The sequence below is a fragment of the Falco rusticolus genome, chromosome 7 (assembly GCF_015220075.1).
Source record: "Falco rusticolus isolate bFalRus1 chromosome 7, bFalRus1.pri, whole genome shotgun sequence".
Lineage (NCBI taxonomy): Eukaryota > Metazoa > Chordata > Aves > Falconiformes > Falconidae > Falco > Falco rusticolus.
In genome coordinates this window covers 6,686,088-6,709,325 of record NC_051193.1, presented here as the reverse complement: position 1 = coordinate 6,709,325, position 23,238 = coordinate 6,686,088, and the positions used below count along the sequence as shown (strand labels likewise).

The window sequence follows — 23,238 nt, the reverse complement described above, 5'->3', positions numbered from 1 at the left end:
CATTTCCCAGTCTGTTTAACAGCATTTTGCACTGATGTGATGAGCTGGAGGAGTCGGAGACCCAGTGAGCCATGGCCTTCTCACCGGCTCCTGTCCATGCGACGTGACGGCATCCGTCGCAGCAGTGCCGCGGAGCACTGCACCAGAGCTTGACGCCGGCCGCAGCTTCCGCAGCCAACACATCTGTGCATTTAGGGGCAGGTTTTTAACTACCTGTAGAATTAATTGTTCATGGCGCTTGGCAGCTGCTTTGCTGAACTGCTGCTGCTTCTGCACCCTTCGCTGGGATGTCTCTGAGCTGCCAGGGGTCCCAGACCCAGAGCATGTCCCTGGGAAGAGCGGTGCTGTCAAAGCAGCAGGCATAGGATGCAGAGCGATCACTGCATGCACTTGCTTATGAGAGGATTGCCTCCCTCTCTTTCCGTTTTTACTGCATCTCTTCCATTTCTCTCCTACCTACACTGACAGCAATAGCTTTACTCCTTTTTGGAAATGAGCCAGGTTTCTACAGCTGGATTCTTAGGGTTGTGATGGCTGTCTCTGAACATACTCCAGCTTGAGTTTGTTAACCTTCGGGGCAGGCTGCCAGGTCCATCTGTCCTCCCTTGCCAATAAAGAGAGAGGTAATACTGGGTGAGAGGAGTATGGCTCTGCAGCAGCTCCTATGTAATCACTTCTTTTTATGTTGATGTTATCACTGAGTGATTTGAGATAAGTTACTAGTGTACTTGCAGAACTGTGAGAGGCAGCCAGAGTCTCTGGGATCGAAAGCTCCTGTATTGCAGAGAAGTAAAGAATCCATATGGAGATTTTGCTCTCTCTTTCTTGCAGAACTTCTATGTGGTGCTGGCTGGCTTGTCAGATGGACTTGTAGCGGTGTTTTCAGTGTCCCAGGGCATCCCAGGGGACAGCTGCTCCTACCTGTGCTCCCACACAGCAAACAGGTCCAAATTCAACATTTCTGATGACGACCCCCGGCAGAACCCGTACCCCGTGAAGGCCATGGAGATCACCAACAGCGGAGCGGAGGTCTGGTACAGCAACGGTCCTGGCATCCTCATCATAGACTGTGCCATGATGGAGATCAGCAGGAGGCTGGAGCCGTTCAGCCCGCCGTCAATGATCACATCCATCGCCTGCAACTCCGAGTGTCACGGGGAGGAGGTGGTGTGGTGTCTGGATGATAAAAGCAACTTCCTGGTGATGTATCACGTTACCACTTACCAGCTCTGTGCGCGCTACTTCTGCGGAGACTGCAGCCCCCTCAGAGACATGTTTACAATCCAGCAGCCTTCGGCAGCCATCCCCGCTACGGCACCTGTGAACCACAAAGCAGTGGAGAATAACCCGCTGGTGGATGTGAGCATTATCTACAGCCCGGAGGTTGGCACCCAGATATTAAACCACCAGGACTCGCTCACAGATTATTGCTCTGTGTCTTCCTACTCCTCCTCACCTCCTAACAGGGTAACCCCATGCCCCTCCAGCCTACCCAGCTCGCCCATGAGCTCTTCCAGTGCACTACTCTCCACAGATTTTGAGGAGTCTGACAAATTTCGTGAGCTGAAGCCTTCCCTGGATCATGATGCTGTGCCTGGAGGTGACAGCATGCAGCATCTCCAAGCTGTCAAGATTCTTCCAGTAAAAGATCTCATATGGATCCCCAGGTAAGCGGGTCACTTCCTCAAAATCCCTCTTGGGCTGAACCTGAGATCAGCTCAGGCTGGTTTGGGAACTTTTGCATTGCCAGTATGATTCACCTGGCCAGAAAGTCAAGTTGCCATGAAGAACTTTTGCTCCCAGTACAATGGTACATTGATTTTCTACCCCCTTTTAAAGGTATCGAGCATTAAGCAGAATGGCCACACCTAAGGGCTTGCTGGATTGATTCCAGCAGAATGAGAAGGCAGGCGGTAAGAGTCAAAGCCCTGTTTCCCCAGCTACTGAAGCAACAAAGAACAGCAGGCAGCTTCCTTGCTCAGATGCAACCCTGGCAAGTCCTGTTGCCTCCTGCTGAGCTGGAAACCACTGGGAGTCTCATTTTGCCTGTCATGGGGGCTCTCACTGTAGTGGATTCAGGATGCCCCTGCGTGGCATCACAGTGCCCCTCTCCCTGCAAAATGTCGTGTAACTGCAGGAGGGAGTGCAGCAGAGATCCTCCCTATCCAGCGTGGATCTTCCTCAGCTGTCAGCAGTCCCCATTGCTGAGTACATGTGACACGTCCCTCGTTTCTTTTCTAGGAGAGGAGGGGATATCATTGTTATTGGACTGGAGAAGGAATCCGGCACCCAGCGGGGCAGAGTGATTGCTGTGCTGAAGGCGGGGGAACTGGCTCCGTACGGGTGAGGCTGACTGGGCAGTGCCTGTCACACCAGTCTCCGGGGGCACAAGGGGACTAGGAGGCAGAGGGTGGCTCTGTGGGCTCCGGGGGCTCCTGGGAGCTTCCTCTTGGCTTCCAGAAGCATCTGAAAAGGTCCCAGCCAGAGGAGACACACTTGCTGGTTGCACACTGAGGCATGTACACGCTCTTTATAGCCTGACAGATGGTGAGGGGAAGGCACTGCAACCACGGTCTGGTCTCCAAAAGCCACAGAGGCCAAGTACCCCCATAACGAGACAGGCAGGAGTGTCTTGCACAATGCAGTAACCACCGGTCTGATCCTACCTGGTGCTGACTGCTGGTGTTCTGAGGGCACCTGGCAGAAGATCGGTGGAGCTTGGCAGACTCGGCCCCTGCGTTTAGAACAAGAGGTGTATTTATGCAGAGCGCAGTGCTTGTCTGTGGCTGCATTCACGTGGATCAGGTTGATGTTCTTGCTCTAAATGAGTACCTTTGTGCTGTCGGCAGTGACGGGCTGGGGGAAGGCTCCTGGAGCCCAGGGGAGAGCAGTTATATACATTAATCTAAAATGTTTCATACAGTGAACAAGAGTCCAAGTAAATAAATACCTGCTAGAGAGATGGGGGTGTTTCTACTGATCACTTAAACACCAGGCTGGGATTGTACTATTTGTGTCCAAAGAAATGGAGGTTAAGCAGTGCTGAAGATTATAAATTATCATTTATTGCCACGAGGCAAACACAAACAAAGAGATCAAAGTGCTCCTGCCATTCCCTCTGCTTGTGAACTGAGTGTCTTTATCAGCTAGTTGGGAGCGGAGTATTCTCTTTACCGTTCGCAGGTACTGTTAGGTTGATATTGCGTTCCCCAGATGAAGTGAGGACACGGCCATCTCAGCCTTGCCCGGCTTCGCAGCCTGGCTGGTTCAGGCACCATGGCCATTGACTCGCCCTGTTTTCCCAGTAGGATAAAGCCCAACCAGTAGTGCTTGCCTCCTCCAAGCCCTTCCAAGTGCAGAGGTAGGGTAGGGAGGTGAGGTGGCTTCTTAGGGGCAGTTTGTGATGAAAGCTAGCTGCCAAGGACATCCCTTGTTGCTGGTGCTCCCCATCTAGGGGCCTTTCTGGAGAAACAGTTTGGGGCCGGTCTTCCCCCATCCTCTGTCAGAGAGGGCTGGTTTCCTGTCCCTTTAACCCTGCGAGGACGAAAGTATCATCTTCTGCCTGGCCACCTCCCTCTGGGGTATCTGCAGGGCCTGCTCTAACCCCGTTGTTTGATCAGGTAACGTGCTGGGAGACCATGAAGGGAAGCACATGCAACATGGTGCTGCCGTGCAGGACTGCTTCTGCACGAACCTTGCGCATCCCTGGGCTGTTGCCATAGCTATACCTGCTGATCTGGCCTCAAAGCTCATACCCTAAGCTGGCACAGCTGGGCTCCGTCCCACTTCCACACTGTATTTCAGGTTGCAGAAGCTCTGGGCAGCACGTTAGCTGGGGCACGACAGAGCTGTTCTGAAAGTGCCCAGCTGGCAGCAGGCAAAAGAGTCTGGATTTAGCAAATAGGGAGAATAGCAGCAACTTCAAAATGTCACAGCAGACTTAAGCACCCACCTGCGTGTTTAGGCACCTGAATCCCTTTGAAAATCTTTTCACATGTCACTGAGCCACTTGGTTTTGCCTTGACATAGTTTCTGATCCCTCTTTTTGTTACGTTCTCCTTTCTCAAGGATTTGCAGCTTATAAAAAAGAGATTCGATAGCTGGAAATGAAAGCTTGTGAGTCAGTGTCTTGCGGATGAGCAGCAGTGTGCCGTGTTAGCAGAGCTGCTCTCCGCTGTAATGCCCTTCCCTGCTCTGTTCTTCCTTTCCCAGGACGCTGGTGGATGCTGCTCTTGTAGCAAAGGACACAGTTGTGTGCTGCTTCGAGAACGAAAACATGGAGTGGTGCCTGGCTGTCTGGAGGGGCTGGAGTGCCAGAGACTTTGACATTTTCTACCAGGCCTATGAAGAGCTGGGAAGGCTTGAAACCTGCATGCGAAAAAGAAGGTAGTGCTTGTGGCACTGGGAACCGAGGCTCGATGAAAGCATCCTGCTCTGAGCACGCCTGGACTCCGAGACACAGCCTCGGAGAGGCATGGGACGAGGGGTGCGTGGGGGGAGCGTGCGTCTGGTGTGCTGCTAGTGAGCACTGTGGGGTCTCCATGGCTGCAGCCCCATCAGGGCTTCCGGGGACTGAAGAAACTGGTGTGAGCAGGGCAGGGCTGAGCCCAGGAGCTGGACCATCTCTCCACTCGCTTGCTCCATCACACCCTCCCCTGCAGTAGTCGAGAGCAGAAGGTGGAGGTGGCTGCAGTTCTGCTCATGCCTCTCTTTCCAGTTTCCTCTTCCCATTTTACATTCCTTCCTCACCTTCAGCATGCCCTGGCTGCTGCTGCTGCTGCTGCTTTTATAGTGTATCTTGTCAGCTGGGAGAGCTCCGTTAACCACAGCGGGCTCTTTCCTGGGAGCCTGAGCACGTTCCAGTCCCCGCTGCCTGCTGGCCGGCAGTGCGGCTCGCTGTGGGCTAATTCACGCTGCTCCCGGGAGAAATGCACCTGCTGGATGCCCTGTGCCGCGGGGCCACTGACCACCTCCTGCAGGTTTGTTAGAGGCTACTTCAGGTGTAGCCCCTGTTGTGACTGCTGTGTAGAGACATCCAGGTGTTAAGAACCAGCAATAAGCTTTGGCTGGCCACTGCGTTTCTGGTTCCTAAAAGCTATTGCGTTACAGTGTTACTGTGAGAGAGCCTAAAATAATCTGCCGATAATACTGCACAATCTCCGTGCGTGAGTGAGCTACTTAATTGCACTGTTGCAAAGTCAGTTGTAAATAGAGCTGATACAAAGCAAAGCCACTCGGTTTGACAGATACTTCCTGGGGTAAGAGAAGGGAGCCCTGTGGCCAGGAAGGTTTATAAACTGTCTTTGCTCCACTCTTTCTCTTGGTAAATGCACATGGGGTATGGGGAACACGATGAGCTTGATTTGCCTGTGTATCTGTGCAGCTTCCGCTCACCACAGCTTTTATTTTACCTTCATTAGTGGCCCGAGGTGATGTATTGGTTCTGAATACAGTTGCACTTAGTTATCCCAAGCATGTACAGCAGTGTAAAAAGAGCCTGGCTAAGCACCCTGTAAAAAGGTGTACAGTTTGAATTTTGGACCTTTTTGTTTTCTATCCAAGGAAACTTGTGTGAGCATCGGCAAGGCTGGCCAAGGCCGAATGGGCAGGTTAACCCTCTGGTTCACATTTCTGTTGCAGGCTGCTAAAATATCCTTCTTCAGAAACAGAGTGTATCTTAAAATAAACAGATTCCTCCCCAGGATGATACTGCTTTGGTGGCACTTTTTATTGGCAACTTGTGCCTGCAATAGCTGCCAGGACTTTGGGGTTTGCAGCGTCTGATTCAAGCACAGGTCCTGCTGACGAGCACAGCCTGAATCGGGTTTGCAGGTAGTGTCTCCTTACCCGGCCTTGCCTGTCTCCATCCCCCTGCGGCTCTTCCAGCAGCTTGTGAAGCAGCTATGGCAGCACCACTGCATCCCAGTTTGCTCTCCCGCACTGGGACAAGCTCTCCTGCCTGTTGTCTCGGGGACGGGGAGGAGGTGGCTCAGCCCTTCCCGGCGGCTGCGGTTTGACAGGCGTTTTCACAGCTGCCCCGAGAGCTTATCCTGACTCAGGCTTAGCTGTGAAGTAGCTCTGTGTCTGTGTCTGTCAGGGCTAATTAACTGTGTTTCCCTGAAATTGTGTCACCTACCTCCTGCCCTGCTGCACAGCCCGAAGCCTGCACGTGGCTGCCACGCACAGCCCTGTCACCTGAGCTGGGGTCTAACCGGCTCACAGTCGCCTTCTCCAGGTGCCAGACCCCTTTTACACACACGTGCTGTTCCATGACCCATGAAGCCCCAACAGGGGCTATAGAACAGCTCGTACTTCCATTCAGCCTTGCGGTTTCTCTTCAGAAAATCCCATCTGGAATAGCCGCAGCAGTTCCTTATCGTCCCTCTCGAGCGGAGCCCCCTGGGCGCCGCGCTGCTTCCAAAGCCAGCGTGGGGCCGTGCCCCCCTGGGCTCCCAGCGCTCGCGGGGCTCAGCCAGAGCCTCTCCCAAACCTTCGGTGGGCACCAGCCAGGGCCCCGCCACAAAAGGGGCTTTGTTCTGTTGGCTGCCGCGCCGCGGGGCCGCTGCACGCAGCTGTTGCACACCCCCTCCCCCCGACACACCGAAATCCATGTCCCTGCAGCGGAGACCTCGCTGCCACCCTCACCGGCCACGTCCTGACGGTCGGCTGCGAGGGGACGAGAGGCTGCGGGCGCCGCGGTGGGAGAATGGCAGCCGGGCTTGGGGGGCCCTGTGGAGAAGGGTGAGAGGTCCCTGCTGCAGGGATGGGTGCGAGAGTGTCCCAAAACCTGGGGGGAACGGGGGGGGGGGTTCCCAAAAGCAACGTGAAAGCCTGAATGCTGCTACCCTGGAATCAGGATGAAATTCCTCCCCCTTCAGCAAACCTGAAACCTCGTTAGCACAAGGCTCCATTAAGTAAGCAACGCACGTGCTGCAGGAATAAATCCCCAGGGGCAAAACCATACAGAAATTAAAAACAAAATAAAAAACCCCACCAGTTCAAACAGCTCAAGTGAGATTTCAATGCTCATTCCCAGCCTTCCCAGGCCAGCAAAGCCTGTTCTGCTCCCAGCCGGACTGGTGGAGGATGAGGGGCATCATCCGTCCCTAGGGAAAGGGAGGGGGTCGAGGCCAAAGGCAGGAAAAGCCCCAAAAGCCTCGGGGCAAGGGGCTGCCTGAGCCCCCCGACGCTGGCGATAAAACCCGTTACCAGCACTTGGCCTGGCGGAGCTGCGTGTACCACAGTCCCCGCTATTTTATTTCAGCTTCTAAAAATAAGCCTGAGCAGGGGCCTGGCGGGGGGGTTAGTCCTTCAGCTGGGCGAGGGCAGACCAGAAAGCAGCTTAGTTGTGTTTTGTCAGCGTCAGGTTTGCCCCAGCCTGTCTGGGAGCAGCGGGAGCTCATAGAAAGGGCCCCGCGCCGGGAGGGAAACGGATGCTCCAAATGAGATTAACCCCACGCAGCGGCAGCGGCAGCGGCAGCGGGAGGGACGTGGGTGCCGGGGCCATTAATTACTCACCGAGGAAGCGGTGGGACGCGCCGGACCCGCTGCCACCGGGATTAATGGAGCCGTCGGTGCTGGAGCCGCTGCTCAGCCGTGGCTGCCCAGCACCCCGGCTTCAACCGCTCAGCCAGCCGCCCCCTGCGCAGCAGGAGCCGCACGCTGCACCCCTGGGTCCCCCGAAGGGCTCAGCTGCTTCTTAACTCCTTTAGAAGGAGTAAGTGCAGTGACCATCTGGACACGGACACGGACGGCTCACGCTGGCACCGTGCAGCGGGCAGGGTGCAGGGGCAGGCGCTGGGCCGAAGAACGGCTGCCGTGCCCAATACCCCGGTCCCGGCAGGGCTCGGGCCACGGCCTGAATGTTTTTTTGGGGGGTGCAGGCATGATGCGGATGCAAACTGCTGGTCCCCCCCATCTCCGGGGCCCCACACCCTCCTGCTCGCTCAGGGCTCTTTGGGGCCCTCCGCACTGTGGGCGCACCGACCCCACCAGCTTGGGGCTGCCCAAAACCAGCCAGCTCCTCTGTGTGCAGGAAAACGGGGCAACATCAAAGCTGATTCTGCCAGAAAATGGAAGAAGGGCTGGTTCGTTGCCCCACTGCTCACACTGCCCTGGGCAGCAGTGCAGGATCGGGCCCAAATACCCACGACAGCTCCCAGAGCAGCCCGGCACCCTGGTCCCATCCCACTGTGCGAGGACCCAGCTGATGGGACTACACCCTGCAGGTCCCATCACTGGGCACATCCTGACGGCTAATCCAAGCACTGCCTGCAAAGGAAAACTGCAGGAAGGGCAATTTAAAGGTATTAAAAGTTTCTCCAGTCCCAGCTGGATAAAATAACCTTGGCAGAAGACAGGTGCCCTGAGCGGTGCTGTCCCGGTCGCACCGGTCGGTCCCAGCCCCAGAGATGCCTGGGGCTGCGGCTCTCAGGGTATCCAAAACCGGCAGTTCCGCAGGAGCTGGGGTGCTGTGGGCACTGGGGGCGGTGGCTGGGCATCAGCAGGACAGGAAGGACAGCAAAGCCAATCATATTTTCTAACCTTGCAGCATGATTAGAAATTAGAAGCAGGACTTTATTTCCCCTCCCCTTGAGCAGATCGGCTCTTCTGCAGCTCCGCCAGCGTCCAGCAGCGCGGGCAGGGCTGGGGCCGGCCGGCGCGGGGCTGGCGTGGGGGCTGCTGCCCCGCTGCCTCCACTCACCTTCCTTCTGGCCGTAACGCCACGCTGCCGCCGAAACCCGCACGGGTGTGAAAACGCCCTGCGCTCGCCCTGCCCGGGTGCTGAGCCGGGATGCTCCCTTTTCAGCTACACATTTCTGAGCTGGGTGACTCAAATGTTTTTTCCCTTCTCTGTTACCTTCAACGTGCAGAAAACTCCCATAATTTAATGTATTAGAGCCAAGCCCACCTCCATGCCCCAGTGACAGGGGCAGGCGGCATTTACACGGCAGCTGGATGCTCCCCACATCCCGCATGGCACCGAGGGCTCCAGTGGAAGGAAAAACTAAGGCGATTTTCTTAAGGGACGTGGGGAAAGGGGCAGCGCTGGCTGCTTTGTATTCTGCTACTGAAATGACAGAGGAAATTAGTTTTCTTTAAGAAATCTTTAAAAAAAAGACAGGAAATATCATGGCTATTTTGGGCTGCCGGCCTGTCCTCAGCTCACCCCGGGCCGGCGGCGGGGTCGGCAGCACCGTCAGGCTTCGGCGGCTTAACCAGCACCGTGGCCCTGCCTTGGCTTTGCCGTAGGCTGGAGAAGGTGCTGCTCTGCCAGGGCAGGTGGCTGCTCGTCATCACCAACACCTGGCAAAATGATTTTAAAAACCCCGCCACCACCACAAAACCTCTGGGAAAGAGCCATTCCCAGAGCCCTCAGCCAGGTTTACACCACCCGGTCCCACTCCCCCCCAGCCCAGCACTGGTGTCCCTGGGAAGATGCTTCACTCTGCCCATGCTGGAGCGCTTCCCTGATATTTTTTATTCCCCACCCCTGTTTGTGCTTCTGTGTTTACAGCAGCCCCTCATCGGCCTCCTCCGAGCTCTGGGGCCTGCTAATGTCCCCCATGCCAAGCTGTGACCCTCTGGCTCCTTCCCCAGCAGAGCCTGGCATGGAGGCAGCTCACGCAGTGCCACCACCCCGGTGTCACGGAGCCTTGGCTGGCCCCGGCAGGTTGTGGGGCCCCTGCAGGTCCCCTCCTGGTTGCCCCCTGGCCAGAGCTAACGGGCTGGGGCTGGGGCTGGCCCTTCACGGGGCACTTGGGGTGTCCCCAGCCCCTGAACCAGGCAAGTCGTCCGCCCTGCATGCGCCTGGGGAGGGATGAGGGCAGTGGGTTAACGAACATTGATAATACGCAGCTGTGGGCTTGCTTCGGAGGGGTGGGCTGGCTGACTTGGACGATGTGCAGCTGTAGCTCGTTCCTGCTACGTGGGTAAATAGCCCTGAGGAGCTGGGGGGTGCGTGTCTGTCTGTCTGTCTGTGTCACACGAGCAGTGGGGTCTGACCTCTGGAGAAACAGCACAGACAGTAGAACCTGATCAACACGGTAAATGCATGGAGGGATGCAGGGAGGGAGGAAAAGCAGCTTGGATGGATGGAGGGATAGGGGTTTGGAGGGATGGAAGTGGCTTTGGTGACACACGGACACGGGGAAGTGGCCACCATATGCCCAGGGGGCTGGTGGGCTGGCAGGGGGAGCTCAGGGCCTGGACCCCATCAGGGTCTGCCCCTGTCCCCACCTCGCTCCTGTGCCGTCACAGGAGCCTGTCCCTCTGACTGCTGTACTTTGGCTGCCACCAGAACATCCTTCACCGTCCATTGCCGTTCTTACCCAAAACGGGCTGGCTGCCCCCGTCTGCCACATGCTTTGCAGGGAGCAGGCGGAGCTCAGCACCCCCGTGTACCTGTGGGAGCCACAGACTAACCCACGTCACGCATCTGCCCCTTCCTTCTCCATTTTCCTTCTCAAAAGTTATGAAGCACCGCCCTGCTCAGAGGATTAGAGAAGAACCACCCCCAAAATAAGGTCCCTTGGCCACAGTGGCCTGGCTGCGTTCAGCAGAGGACAAGTGGCTCCTGCTGCCGGCAGGGGACATGTGGCCCTGGCTAAAGCCCCTGTCCCCAGCCCGTCCCATCCTGTCCCGAGGATCCTGTCCCGTCCTAAGGGTCCTGTCCCGAGGGTCCGGTCCTGTCCTGTCCTGCGGGTCCCGTCCCGAGGGTCCCGTCCCGAGAGCCCCGTCCCGTCCCGAGGGCCCCACAGGGCCACGCTGACTGAAAGCAGCACCGAGGTGGCCGCATCCTGCGGCAGGGCCCCCTCCCCGTCAGAGACACCGGGCGCTGCAGGCTCCTCTGCGCGGCTCCGTCCTGCTCCACCTGCCCCCGGCTCTGTTACACGCGGGTCAGAGGACGGCGCGTCGCAGGGTGGAACCCCCCGGCAGCTGGGCTGGGGGTCTGGGGGGGGGTCCCAGTGCTGGGGCCGAGCCCCCACCGCAGGCGAGGCCGGGGTTCCCTCAGCCCCCCACGCCATCACCCCAGGCTCTGCTTGTGCCCCAGATGCAGGCCCGTCTCCGCTACTCAACGCTCCCGCGCGATCTCCCGGGCCCTGTACACCTCCCCGGGGACACGCCGGCCTGACCCCTGGGAAAGGGGGTTCCCTCCCGCTCCCACCGCGCCAACGTTCTGCTGCTCACACTGCGGTGAGTGGGGCCCCGGGCAAGACCGAGACTTTTTAAATTGGGCTGAATTTTTTCCAAAAAATAAACCCACCTGGTCTTCTCACGCAAATGCCGCCCAGCCCCTCGCTCCTGCCTGGCTTCTGATGCTCAGGGGGGCGGCAGCTCCGCACACCCACGGCCCGCGGGGCGGCGGGAGACCAGGGCGGTGTGAAATCCAGCTCCGCTTTGCCCAGCAATCGCCCTGAGAGCTGCAACCCAGCCCAGGAGTGGAGAAATCCCCCAGGAGAGCCGTGGTGGGGAGCGGGGCCAGCCCCCAGAGGTGCCCTGTGTGTCCCGCCCCACCCCCCTCCTGCCCCCCAAAGCGATCCCAGAAGGGAGCGAACCCCAAAGGCCCCGCTGTGCCATGGGCTGGGGCAGCTCCAGCACAGGCTCAGAGAAAAAGCAATTACAGAAATGCAATTTTATTTTATTTTTTTTTTTTTTTCCCAAAAAGCCCTTTCCACCAAGGCTCACACTTCCAACCACCGTTTGCATTTGGACATTAATTATCTTTGCTGTGTGGGCAGGTGGACGAGAGCTGGGGGGATGAGGATGTGGCCATGGGTGGGGGTGGGGACCGAGCTCACCTGGGGCAGGTGCCGCTCCTGAACCCCCAAACCGCCGCCCGCAGAGCCAGCGCCAGGGAAGCAAACAGCCCTTATCTGCCCCGTGTCACAGCCCGTTTGCTTTCAAAGTTTGTTTTACTGCGTAATTACTTTAAACTGTGCCCTTTGTGCGAGACCTCTTATTGAAAAGTCAATAAAGCACCAAGGTGGTGATTTTTTTTTTTTCTATTTTTTTTTTCTTCCTTTTCTAAAACAGCCGGCGAGAGGCGCAGCAGGGCCTGGGCAAATTCCTCCTGGCACCCCCAGGCGCGTGGTGGGGACCCCTGATTTCCCAGACGCTCGAGCCCAGCACGCTGGAAATGTTGGAGCCGATTCAGGTCAATTAAAGTTGAGGGGTTTATTGAATTAGAGTGTGAAAGTAAATACAGCCAGCCCTGTATTCAGTCTGTTATTTTTCTGATGTTAATTCATTTTTTTTCACCCCGCTCATAAATGTGATTTAAAGGGTGGTAGAGATTCATGGGCTGGAGGAGAGCTGGGAGATGGGTGTTGGAGCTCGGAAAAGATGTGGATGGGTTCTTGCACCTGGGCAAGTGTCAGGCGCAGTTTGGACGTGAGGAATAAAAGCGCTTCTGGCAGCAGCAGCCAGGTGAAATCCAGTAAAAGAGTCGGGAGAGGATACCTCGTGGGATGTGGCTGCACTGCAGCTCAACACGCCTTGGCTGGGGACTCTGGGATGTCTCCAAGGCTGCCCATGCCCCACGGAGGAGACCAAAAACCCCTTGAATTTGCTCCAGTCAGCGCAACGACTCACATTGGGCGAGTGCAGACCTGGGCACAAAAACATTTGTTTAAAACTGGGCCTAAGGTGGGCGGTGTCCACCCAGCCCAGAGAGCGCCCGAGCGGAGGAGGAGGAACCCGGTGGGACCTGGGAGCATCTGCCCCAGGCAGGGCACTACCCTGCTCTCCATTTTTGATGCTTCTGAAAGATTTTCTTCCCAAAAAGCTCTCGAGTGAGGCTGGCTGTGCAAGCGGAGTATTTTTAGCAAGTATTCATGCGAAATGACTTAGGCTAATAATTTGCAATGTAAAGTTAGAGCTTCAACAAAAGTTCAGAGTAAGCAGATTTGGGGTCAGCGGGACTGACTTGCTGATTTTGCTGAAAGGAGCCGTGCAGCCGGCTTCGGGGAAGCTGCAGGGAGGCTGGAGCTGGTCACTGGATTTTCAGGGCAATAAAACCCCACTGTGCCTAAATTCCCAAACCCTGAAATCCTTCCATGGACTGTGACTCTGCAAAGTCACATCTAGTTAACCTGTAAACAGCCGCATCGAGCACGACGGTCACCAGCAGTACCACGCCGCCTTTCCCGGCTCCGCGCTTTCCCTGGCTTGTTGCCTCCTTTTGCCATCGTCGAGCCGTGAGCAAGGAAAGGAGCTGTCGGAGGGAAGTGCTTTTAGAGAACAGCGGTAATAAATCTGGCTCCCCTGCTGTTGCCTCTGCCTGAAGTTTCACATGCAATTTAACTCCAGTGACTGATGAACGTTCATGAACAAAGAGCTAAGTGCAGCCTCCAGACGCCCCAGCTCAAGGCTTACAGTGAATTTTGGCCGTTCCCCCTGGCAGCCCACCCTGGGACAACGAGGCTCTCCAACCCGCCCCACGAACGTCCCTACCAGAAGGCAGGACCAAGGCTGGCTTTAGGCTCCTTTGCAGGTGCCCCCGAAGTTCACCTCCGCCCCTCCTGTTCATTAGCTCCATCTTCTGCTGGTGATAACCTACCCCAGAGCTGAGCAGCCGTCAGGCTGCTGGAGGACAACCCCTGGGGACGGTCACTGCCAGAGATCAGACCTGGGGAGCATCAGGGTGGGGACGTCAAGTCCCTGACAAACAATGTGGGGCTGGGGAGCAAAGATACCCAAAAGGCGAGGATGGGGACAGGTCATTGCATCTGTCCCTCAGAACACGGGCCCTCGCCAGCCACTGGCGGGAGGTGGCTGCGGCTCAGCAGACACGAGGGACCCCCAGAGCCCTGCGGAGCCACCAACCTGCCAAGCACGAGCCACCAGCCACAGCCAGCGGTGCCAGCATGGGTGAGACACTGCGGTGTGATGCTGTCTCTCGCGGCAAGCCCTGGGAAGACAGGAATGGCAAAGTGTTTCTGAGCTCTGACGACAGAGCTTGCGCCCATGGGCGTCCGAAAAAGCGGCAGGGTGTAAACCCAAGTGCCGAAGGGCTGCAAAGCTCTGCTTGCGCGCGTTTTGTTGCTGTGAGCGTGCCCACGATCAGCGCGGCATCTGGCACGAGTTACGTACACTGGAAGAACGAGGGAAAGAAGTGTTTTGTATTTTTAATTGTTTTAATGAAGAAGCATCTCAATATATAGCAAACCTCAGCAAATGACTCTGGGTCACCACGTTCTTCAGTTTTAGGATGACACCATCTCTCCTTTTCTCACACCGTGTTTTTTTCTTAATGGACCAGAGGCAAACCCTCCCGGGTTTTCCAACACCAACTGGCTCCTCGGCACGAAGCAAACTTCTCTCTGAACCAAACAACCAGAGTAAACTGTGAATGAAACGTTCCAGCCCCAGGAGGGATTTTTGTCAGAGGCTGGGTTAGCACTTGCCAGCCGATGACTTCCACCTGGTCAAGCTCCTTACAACTTGGGCAGCAAATACCGCTTACTTTAGTATAAAATGGGTTTTATAAGGTTAGACCTTATCACAGATGGTTATAATTCAAAATTTAACTTTAAAATGGATTACTCTTAAGTTGTGACTCCATAAAATATGTGGTCAATTAAGATGTGGGCCCTCAAGAGTCGCCTGCAAGCTTGGTGTAAAACACGCTTTTAATGCTGGACAGATTTGGTAACTGAATCCGAACTGTGGCAACCGAGCGGACAAACACCCAGTACCAGGTGGGTGCTTTTCATTAAACAGCTTTTTCCATTTACGTGCATCCTGCTTTATCGGCTGTTATGGGCTAAAAAAAGTCCTACATAATCATAAATGTTAATAAATACAGTATAAGTACAGGCCTTCCCCCTCCCTCTCCTTCTTTTGGTATGGTTCTTTAGGGTTCATATTCTTCAAGCTCTTTTCTGCAGCCACAAATGCCAGTCGCTTCCCCCCACCCTTTTCCCTTGTGTGAAGAAACACTTCTGTAATCCCTACAATTTTTGCTTTGGGACTTAATTTTTACATAAAAAAGCCTCACACCAATATTGAACAACTGTGATAAAACAGGCAGAGCTATTAAAAAATAAGTGCTTGACACAATAATTATTTTTACTGTGCTTCAAATACACAAAACATGATGAAATTATTCAGCCTTGTCATCATATGCATTTTAAATGTACAGTTATGGAAGTTTTCAGACAACAAAAGCACTTTTAATCTTTTCGTGAGGAGAAAGTCCAAGCCCTGTGTTAGAGCCGACCAGCTGCCCCACGGAATCACGCAGCTTGTCAGCGCAGGCAGCAACGGCAGCGGACACCAGAGTCTGATGAACGGATCCGTTCTCCCTCTCCCCAGAGCCAAGGTATGCGGCATTAAGTTTATTCCAGGCCAAAACACCAGGCAGAGGTCAAACCCCTTTGTAAGATCCTTTTACCTGGACTTATTTCCCCCAACTGCTTTGCCTTTGCGGCTGTGCCCATGCTGTATGGAAAGATACGGACTGAGGCAGACGACATGAGGAGCTCCGATTGCAAATCAAAAAACTTTATTGCATCTTAGAAGCAAGTCTTAAAAAAAAAAAAAAAAAAAAAAAAAAAAAAAGAAGCTTTTCCATGCACTGAATCCATCCAAGTACCTACATCCTTGGGACTGTCACCAAAAAACGATGAACATTATAAGACATCGACTCTACACTAGTTGCAGTTCATATTCCATACACGTGTAAACAATGGTTTTTTCTTCTACTGGAATAGCAATTACTCCGTAACATCCCTTCAAACATGGCAACAACCTAAGCATCGGTTTCTCTCCGTTCCTTCACGAGTCTCCACTTCCCAAAGAGTAGGCAAAGTGGAACTGAGAGCAATGAGACAAAATGGTGCTGGAGGATACGATAGAAAAATATATTGTTCGCTGGTTTTTATTTTTTGTTTCTGCTGAGCAAGATATTTACAGGTAGGTACGTCCCAATAAATCATCTGCTTCAACGACAATGTCCATTCACTGTCTGAATCTCAGTGTAAAGGGTTCCCTTTCTGGCTTTAAGGCACTTTATTTTGTGTATTTTCTCTTACCTTGCTAGGTGTTAATTCATAGGGATCACACCTTCCTTGTATTCGGCCTCCCCATCCCCAGTTCCGCTTAGAACACCAAAAAAATTCCTACGCTTGCTGAAGTCATTCCAAAAACGTTAAAGAAATTTGGGAAAAAAGATCCATGAAAAAATATTTTAGAAAGTAATCTTTGGAGATCATTTACTGCAAGTATGATGTACACTACCTTATCAGAGAGAAGATGCAATACATTCCTAATATATATATATATATTTACACACACATATATATATATATAAAATATTAAAAAGACTAACAGATATTCAAGGAAAGGTCAAGAACCTAAAACAATGGATATTAAATAAATTAACAGTCTATCAGATACAGAAAAAAATAATCCCAAAACAAAACTAGTAATCAAATGTAATAATTGTTCCCATTAACATCACATAACCGACTGAACAAAATCAATGCAATCAGGTGCAGTACCCTCGGTATAGGAGATTTTTCAAAGTTCTCGTTAGGGATCTCTAATTGTTCGTTGCGTACTGTCGCTTTGCTGCAAGAGATTCGCATTTCCCGTCCTCTTCCCCTCCCTCACGATGCTTCAGCATTTCTTGATCACATCAGCACAGCGGTTGAGGACAACACACAGAACCCACCACGGATTCTTAAAACATGACATCCATATATATGGACCAAATACAAAAGACAAAAATTTCTACGAGGACTAACTGGCTAGCAGGTTGTGCTTACTTTCTTCCCTCCCTTGAAGTCGCCTGGCCATAATAAGTGGAAGTGTATTTTTAAACTGAAATAATCAGCCATTTGGAAAAAACCACCCTCCTGTGATCAATACCTTTACCAGCGCCACACCCATTCGTTTTGTTCTAACGCAACTTAAAAAATAATGGCTATCCTTAATAAAAGAAGCAGAATCTTTGCACGGTAGCAGTCACAACAAAACATTTTAGACACACCATTTTGTCACTTGGCTTGCACGCTCAGGTCCCAATTTACAGAATCCCAGCAACGAAGACAGCAACGGAAAAGGTACGAAACAATCTTTTGTTTCATAAGGAAATTCTAATTCAAGTCAGATTTCCGCTCATCGGTCAGATAATGCTTAAACAATTTTTTTTGTTTGAAGGCAAATATTGATCACAGTTTTGTTCAAAACCAAAAACACAACAAAAAAACCAACGGCCTTGTTCTTCTCAAAACGAGCGCTTTGTAAGAAAACAATGATGATTTCTAAAATATATCCTGTGTGGTCTTTTAAAAGTGAATTATCAAAAAACATTTTCCCAAAAATAAATTAGATAATTAAAAAAAAGTCTTTTCCAGCATAGCTGGACATTAGGCTGTCCTCACTGAGCCATTAGTATTGCTGCTTTTCCCAAAATTTGGGTCATTTTTTTCAAACCATATTTCAGCCAGCTGTTGTGTGGACCCATAAGTTGAAGCTTTGGACCCCAAGCACATTTTGTATTGTTTTGGATCAAGATTAGGGTCACAAAAAACAGGGTGATGCACATGGACTACTCCAATTTCTTGGCTTCGGAAAGTTTTTAAGCCAGCTTGAATGACTTTGTTAAACAGGTCTACGTCTTCAAGGCCCCAACCCTGGATGGAGACATCAAAGCCACCTGCTCGAAGAAGATCACCTTTGTAAATACAGGTAATACCAAAGCCATAGTTCCTCCAGAAACCTGTTTTCTGGGTGAAGGCAAAATGATTGTCACTAGGAACTTTTCCACTATAAACAATCTTTGGATCATACTGGCTAAAAATGATGGGAAAGTATACTTGTTGACCCAAAACTGTATTGGCTCTACACCGTTGGAGGAATTCTGTGGTAAAGACTAAGTCAACATCACAGAAGAAAAGTAAAGACTCGTTCTGGAACTGAGAAGATCCGACTTCCAGAGCCAGTGCCCTTGAGAACTCCCCCGACACTGGTAAAACCTGCATGTCAGCCTTGGGGTATTTGGAGCGGTAATCTCTCATCAGCTCGATCTGTTTCGCTTTGTCAGGGTTGGAGTTGGAATTGAAAAGCAGGACAACCAGCTTGACGTTCTGGTTTGGAATGAGGCACGTCTTTTCAAAATTCCCCATGAACCTTGCAAACATGTCGAAACGTCCCGAGAGAGGAATCAGGATGTTGATCTTCTTGTCTTTGAGTTCCTTCCTCTCTACTTTTGATCTGCTGAGCTGGAAGGGAACAAACATCTTCAGCGAGTTGGAGAGGAAAGACAAGGATCCAGAATCCTGGTTGATCTTGCTGGCCAGCTCTTTGGCATCCATCTCTTCGTGCTCCAAAAACTGGATCTTGCTGAACGTCTGCTGCAAGTACGCGTGCCTCCTGACGGGGACGGTCATCTTCTTCCCCTTATGCTTTTTGTACAGAAGCAACAAGTCAAGAACATACTCTGCTCCGTACATCGGATTTACTCTGCGATAGCCATACTGTATTTCCTTGAAATCTATGATCCTCCCCCGGGTCTTAGCGTTAGCGTTGATCATTTCCATGACCTGCATAACGATGTCGTCCAACGCTTCACGCTGAGAAGAGTCCATGCCTCTCCGAGGGGGCTGCCCGTCGGCACCCGAATACAGATACTTTCCCGTAAGAAACTCCCACTCCAAGATTTCTTCCCGGTGGCGGGGCTGGAATCGCATGAAGGAGGGTGGCATCCCCAGCTGCAGGTCGTCCTTGTGGATTTCTGTATTGCTGTATTTGCTCATCAGGACAATCTCCCGGTGCAGCTGTACAGTCCGGTGGCGCAGCTCGGCTATCTTGCGGCTCAGCATGTAGCTGTGAAGTCTGTACTGGTACGGGGGATTCTTATTGGGGTGCAGCGTTATAGCCCTGTGTATTTTGCTGTTCCTCAGGTCTCGGATATAGCCTTTTTTGTTCTTCTCATAATTTTCATAAAACAGCTGCTGCATCTAGAAGAGAGAAAGGAGAAGTTAGCACCTCGGCAGCGCTGTCCTTGTGAAAGTCAGCCCACGCAGCCCCCTCGGGGAGAAAAACTCCTCCTGGCTTGCAGGGCCAGAAGGCTTTCCGAATATGCTGTTCTTGGGTTTAGGCACAGGTTGTAGCGATACCAGCTTCTATTCAAGGAAATTAAGAGGATTATTCGTTGTAAACTGGTGAAAGAAACATCTACCGTGGATTCAGGATTACTACAGCCCATCCTAGAGATAGCACCGTTGGTCCAACAACAGAGCAGTGAGTGGATTGTAAGCTCATTTTTTCACGACAACACAGCATCACCAGGAAAAAATAAACCATTCAGCGTTCACTACAAAACTCCTATTATTCATCTGCTTCCCATGGGCTTTAATAATAATGATAATAACAATAAAGAACAATAACAAAGGATGCCATGTACATAGTAAGCAAGTATGACGACACCTTTTCCGTTACACCCAAATGCTGTTTAGGCATTAAAAATCCAGCCTGCGGAATGTTTTAGTCAAGATGCCAAATATGTTATCTCAAGTGCTGCAATGCAAAGCTACAGTTCCTCTCTAATTTTAAAATGTCAATAGAAAGTAAAATGCACCTGAGATTCCTAGCAGTAGTTCCAGAAGGCAGGTAATACACGATGCATATGTACACTAGAATAAAAACATCCTTAAAGTGGAAATTGCTATTTCAAAACACGGAAGATAGTGAGCCAAGATTAGATTCACAAGCCTTACGGAAAGCTACGACTTGAGAAAAGCAAGCAAACCAGTTTTACAGCTCTCGGTAGCTCAGGCAATAGCTGATATAATAAAAGGCATGTGCAAACCAGGATGATAACGTGGAAAATAAGCTGAAAAAAGCCCCAAAACCTAGAGAAAAAAAACCAACCTCAAGGCTGAAGTTCTATACCAGCCTAGATAATGGACATTTTAAAAGCTCACGGGCTCATTCCATGTCACAACAAAAATTCCATTAACCTGCCAGAGGAGCTGACACGACAATTTCATTCGATACAGGATCCAATCTATGTTATTGGCAGCAGAATCTGCTGTAGGTAATGCAGTCAATAAAGCACAAGTAAAAAGGCTATGAAGATTAGCAAAGAGCTAAAACCCGAAAGATGAACAGAAGAGAGAATGATTCAAATACGATGGCAATTAAACAGAGCACTAAAAGGAAAGTCACAAGCACAGAAAGCCTCCCTTTAACAGACAGCACGAGTGATGCTTCTACCAGCTGTTCAGACCCAGCAGAAATCCTGTTTTATTAGGCCTTCAGTTGCATTTTTCCCATTATTGTGGACAGACATCGAATCTAAGGGATAAACTTACACCTGGATTTAATTGCCGCTATCTTAACAAACCAGATGGGCGCATACTGAAACCTGAAATTCAGCGTATCGCTGCGGACGGCACAGGAGCAAGCTGTGTCTACTTGAAATGGGCAGCACGAGGTTTAATCTGAAAATGTAATTCATTACAAAGAAGGGAGGGAGGAATTTCAGCTGGACTGAGGAAGAAAGGCCATTTTCTTCATGGGTCGTCACCAATCCCTGACCCCTTCTCCCTTCCTGCTCATGCTCACCTTCTTGCCCACTCTCCCCCGAGTGATTCCTGCGGCTTTCGTGCTGTCTGTGAGCAATTCGGGCCAGAGGCTGTCTCTTATTAGATAGATCCCACAGAGCAGCGCAGCCAAAGGAGAACGTCTTGGTGATGGCCTCTTGGCAAGCCACAGGTGAGCTGCCTGTCGAGATGTATATCCCTCAGAAGTCTTGCAAGGTTTGAAGGAGCGCTACGGGCAGAGGTTAGTTGATCCAATCCTATATTCACCAGCGTTGCCTAGATTGAACGCACCTCGCCTTTCCCAAGAAGCATGTTTTTCTACTCACCCAAAGACTGTCCTTAATTTGTATCCCTGTATTGTTTCCTCTAGTAACACTTTACTTTTTATCCACACTTTGAACCTCTGCTGCTTCTGTTAAGGGCTCTAGGAGACCTCAAATCACGCTCATTACAGCCAGACCTGTAAGCACAATTTATTAGAATGGAGGGCTCACACTGCAAGAGCAAGGCCAGTCCGACACTGTAGGACCCCACATACATTTTTACCGACTCCACTGATCTATCCTTTCTAACACTGTATGTATAGAACTAGAAGTATTAAATGTGTACAGTAACAGATTTCACTGGCATTTTAACTACGAGACAACTATAGGCACACTTTTCCAGGAGTATTGTCACATTAGATAAAAATTCTTAAATCACATCATTAGGCAATTATTGTATAAAGGAAAACTGACAATAGGACTTAATTTCAAATCTTGTTTTGAATTTATAAGCAAACAAAATCAAGACCACGCAGCCTGAATGCATTTATTCCAGAATTGCCATCTAGGGCATTCTGAATCCGCTACAAGACAAAACCATGAAAAGCAGAAAGGCTTTTTGATTACACAACAACGTTTTAATAGAATACCGATGGGTAGGAAAATGTTATGAAACTTCCCAATGGAAGTAAAGATATGAACCCTGAGCAAATGGCCCTAAATAAAACTAACAAGCGTATTTTAAAGCTCTGGCTTGCCATGCAGAAGTAACCTCTCAGCGAGGCTGGTTAACTTCTGAACTTTTAATACTACTTCTTGCTTCTTCCAAACACCAGCTAACTTTGAAAACTGAACTGAAAATAAAACAGATCTCAGCAAGACTTTACTGGTGCTTCAACACAAAGCAATTTACAACTGAAACATCTATTAACGTCCACCTTGCTCCAGCCAAAGAGGTGACAACTGTAACAAATGCTGTGCTCTGGCCAGCCCTGCAGTACAACTAATGAGAAGCACCACAGCAGCCAGGCTTTTATATAATCCTATTTTTCAGAAGAATGCCTTGCAAGGCTAGCACTTTCATTGTTTTTCCAAGGAAGTTTCCCCCTCTCCTACTCCAGCATCCCTCTTGTCTCCTCACATTCAGCAAGCTGCAGCGGGCCGGGGACGTGCCAGCGTCCTGCAGCCCTGGTCCCCCACCAGGAACCAAAGTACACCCCACGCCACCGCCAGAAGGAAACACAGGGAAGGGTATCAGAAGGAGTTAACCGATTCCCTACAGAGAGTACAACGACTATACAAACTGTTCTTGCAGTGGCATGAAGTGCTGTAAATGAAGTCCAAGCGGCAAGTGGCCAACAGAGCAATTTAACCCTTCCTGGGCTGAGGTGCCTGCAGATACCAGCCCAATGCCACCGAAGCACTGCGAAGCCCGCGGGTTTTCCCTCACAATAAGGAGCCCCACACGGATTTGTGTTTTCTCACCCACATCTACAAAACTTGGAAGAAATGAGCAGCTCCCTCCATGCAGTTTGACAGGTCTACCAACATTAATTTGCTTAAATCTTTAGGGCAGTGCTAGTCCTCGGCACTGGGTTCAGTCACTAACAAGGACAACGCCTGACTATCGCCCATCACTGCTAAAGTAGTTTCTACCTCATCTGGGTCCAAAACACTATTGCTAAACATTACCTATTAGCACCTGTGGGCTTTTGATTCCATGCAACACTGGCAAGCCATAAGGAAGACAAAAATTCCTAATTATCTCTTGTGTACATCATTAGTAGGTGGGTGGGAGAAGATGACAGAGAAAGTAATACCTGTAATTTATTCCCCCCACGTAGCAGCCGTTAAGCACACACTTGGGGAAAGACACAAGCCCAGAACATGCACGTCTCTAACAGACATTACGTGCAAACTTCCCCATGCCTGTTACCAGACTCTTGTGAGTTGAACTCTTGCAAACTCTTCTTTTAGTGAAACAGGTTTCTCTATGAATCTTTTCAAAAAAAAGAACCTTTCATGGGTATTAATTTTGCAATGATTATATTCTAAGCATGCTTTATTCTAGTGCAGAGCACTGAGAGCGTAGGGATACAAAGAAGAGCTACTCTTTATTGACCACTATTTACTCTAGACCTGTTGAAGCCTTAAAAACCCTAATGTTCCCCAAACCATTAGAGACTGAATGTTTAAACTGTGGTACAGCTGTTGTGGGCACTACTGGCTCGTGTCCAAAAGACCAACTGAAAGGAGAGAGTGTTACGTTCTTCGTTTTAAATGAAGAAGTCTTTTGCAGGCCAAAAAAAGTGTACTGGAGAAAATGGACTTTAAAAATAAGACCAGTTTATGCAGAAACTGGCCTGCAGCCACGGATTAGCCCCTGAGGGCTTTCTCTCACAGCTCCAGATTGTACTACC

General features: G+C 51.1%; 2 protein-coding genes across 4 annotated transcripts in view; one reads left to right on the top strand and one right to left on the bottom strand.

The window, feature by feature from the left end:
* The window catches only part of LRRK1 (leucine rich repeat kinase 1), an 82,584-nt gene extending 76,880 nt beyond the window's left edge, over window positions 1-5,704 (top strand). For 2 of the 3 annotated variants that reach the window (XM_037395411.1, XM_037395413.1), the window contains 3 exons: window positions 832-1,667; window positions 2,242-2,343; window positions 4,213-5,704. In XM_037395411.1, the coding sequence (XP_037251308.1) occupies window positions 832-1,667; window positions 2,242-2,343; window positions 4,213-4,390 (1,116 nt within the window). In that variant the 3' untranslated portion in view covers window positions 4,391-5,704. The remainder of the gene's footprint in view (window positions 1-831; window positions 1,668-2,241; window positions 2,344-4,212) is intronic. The other variant, XM_037395412.1, reaches the window with a different exon arrangement.
* A 10,163-nt stretch (window positions 5,705-15,867) lies between these two features.
* The window catches only part of CHSY1 (chondroitin sulfate synthase 1), a 77,656-nt gene continuing 70,285 nt past the window's right edge, over window positions 15,868-23,238 (bottom strand). The window contains exon 3 of the mRNA XM_037395332.1: window positions 15,868-18,968. Coding sequence (XP_037251229.1) covers window positions 17,376-18,968 — 1,593 coding nt within the window. The 3' untranslated portion in view covers window positions 15,868-17,375. The remainder of the gene's footprint in view (window positions 18,969-23,238) is intronic.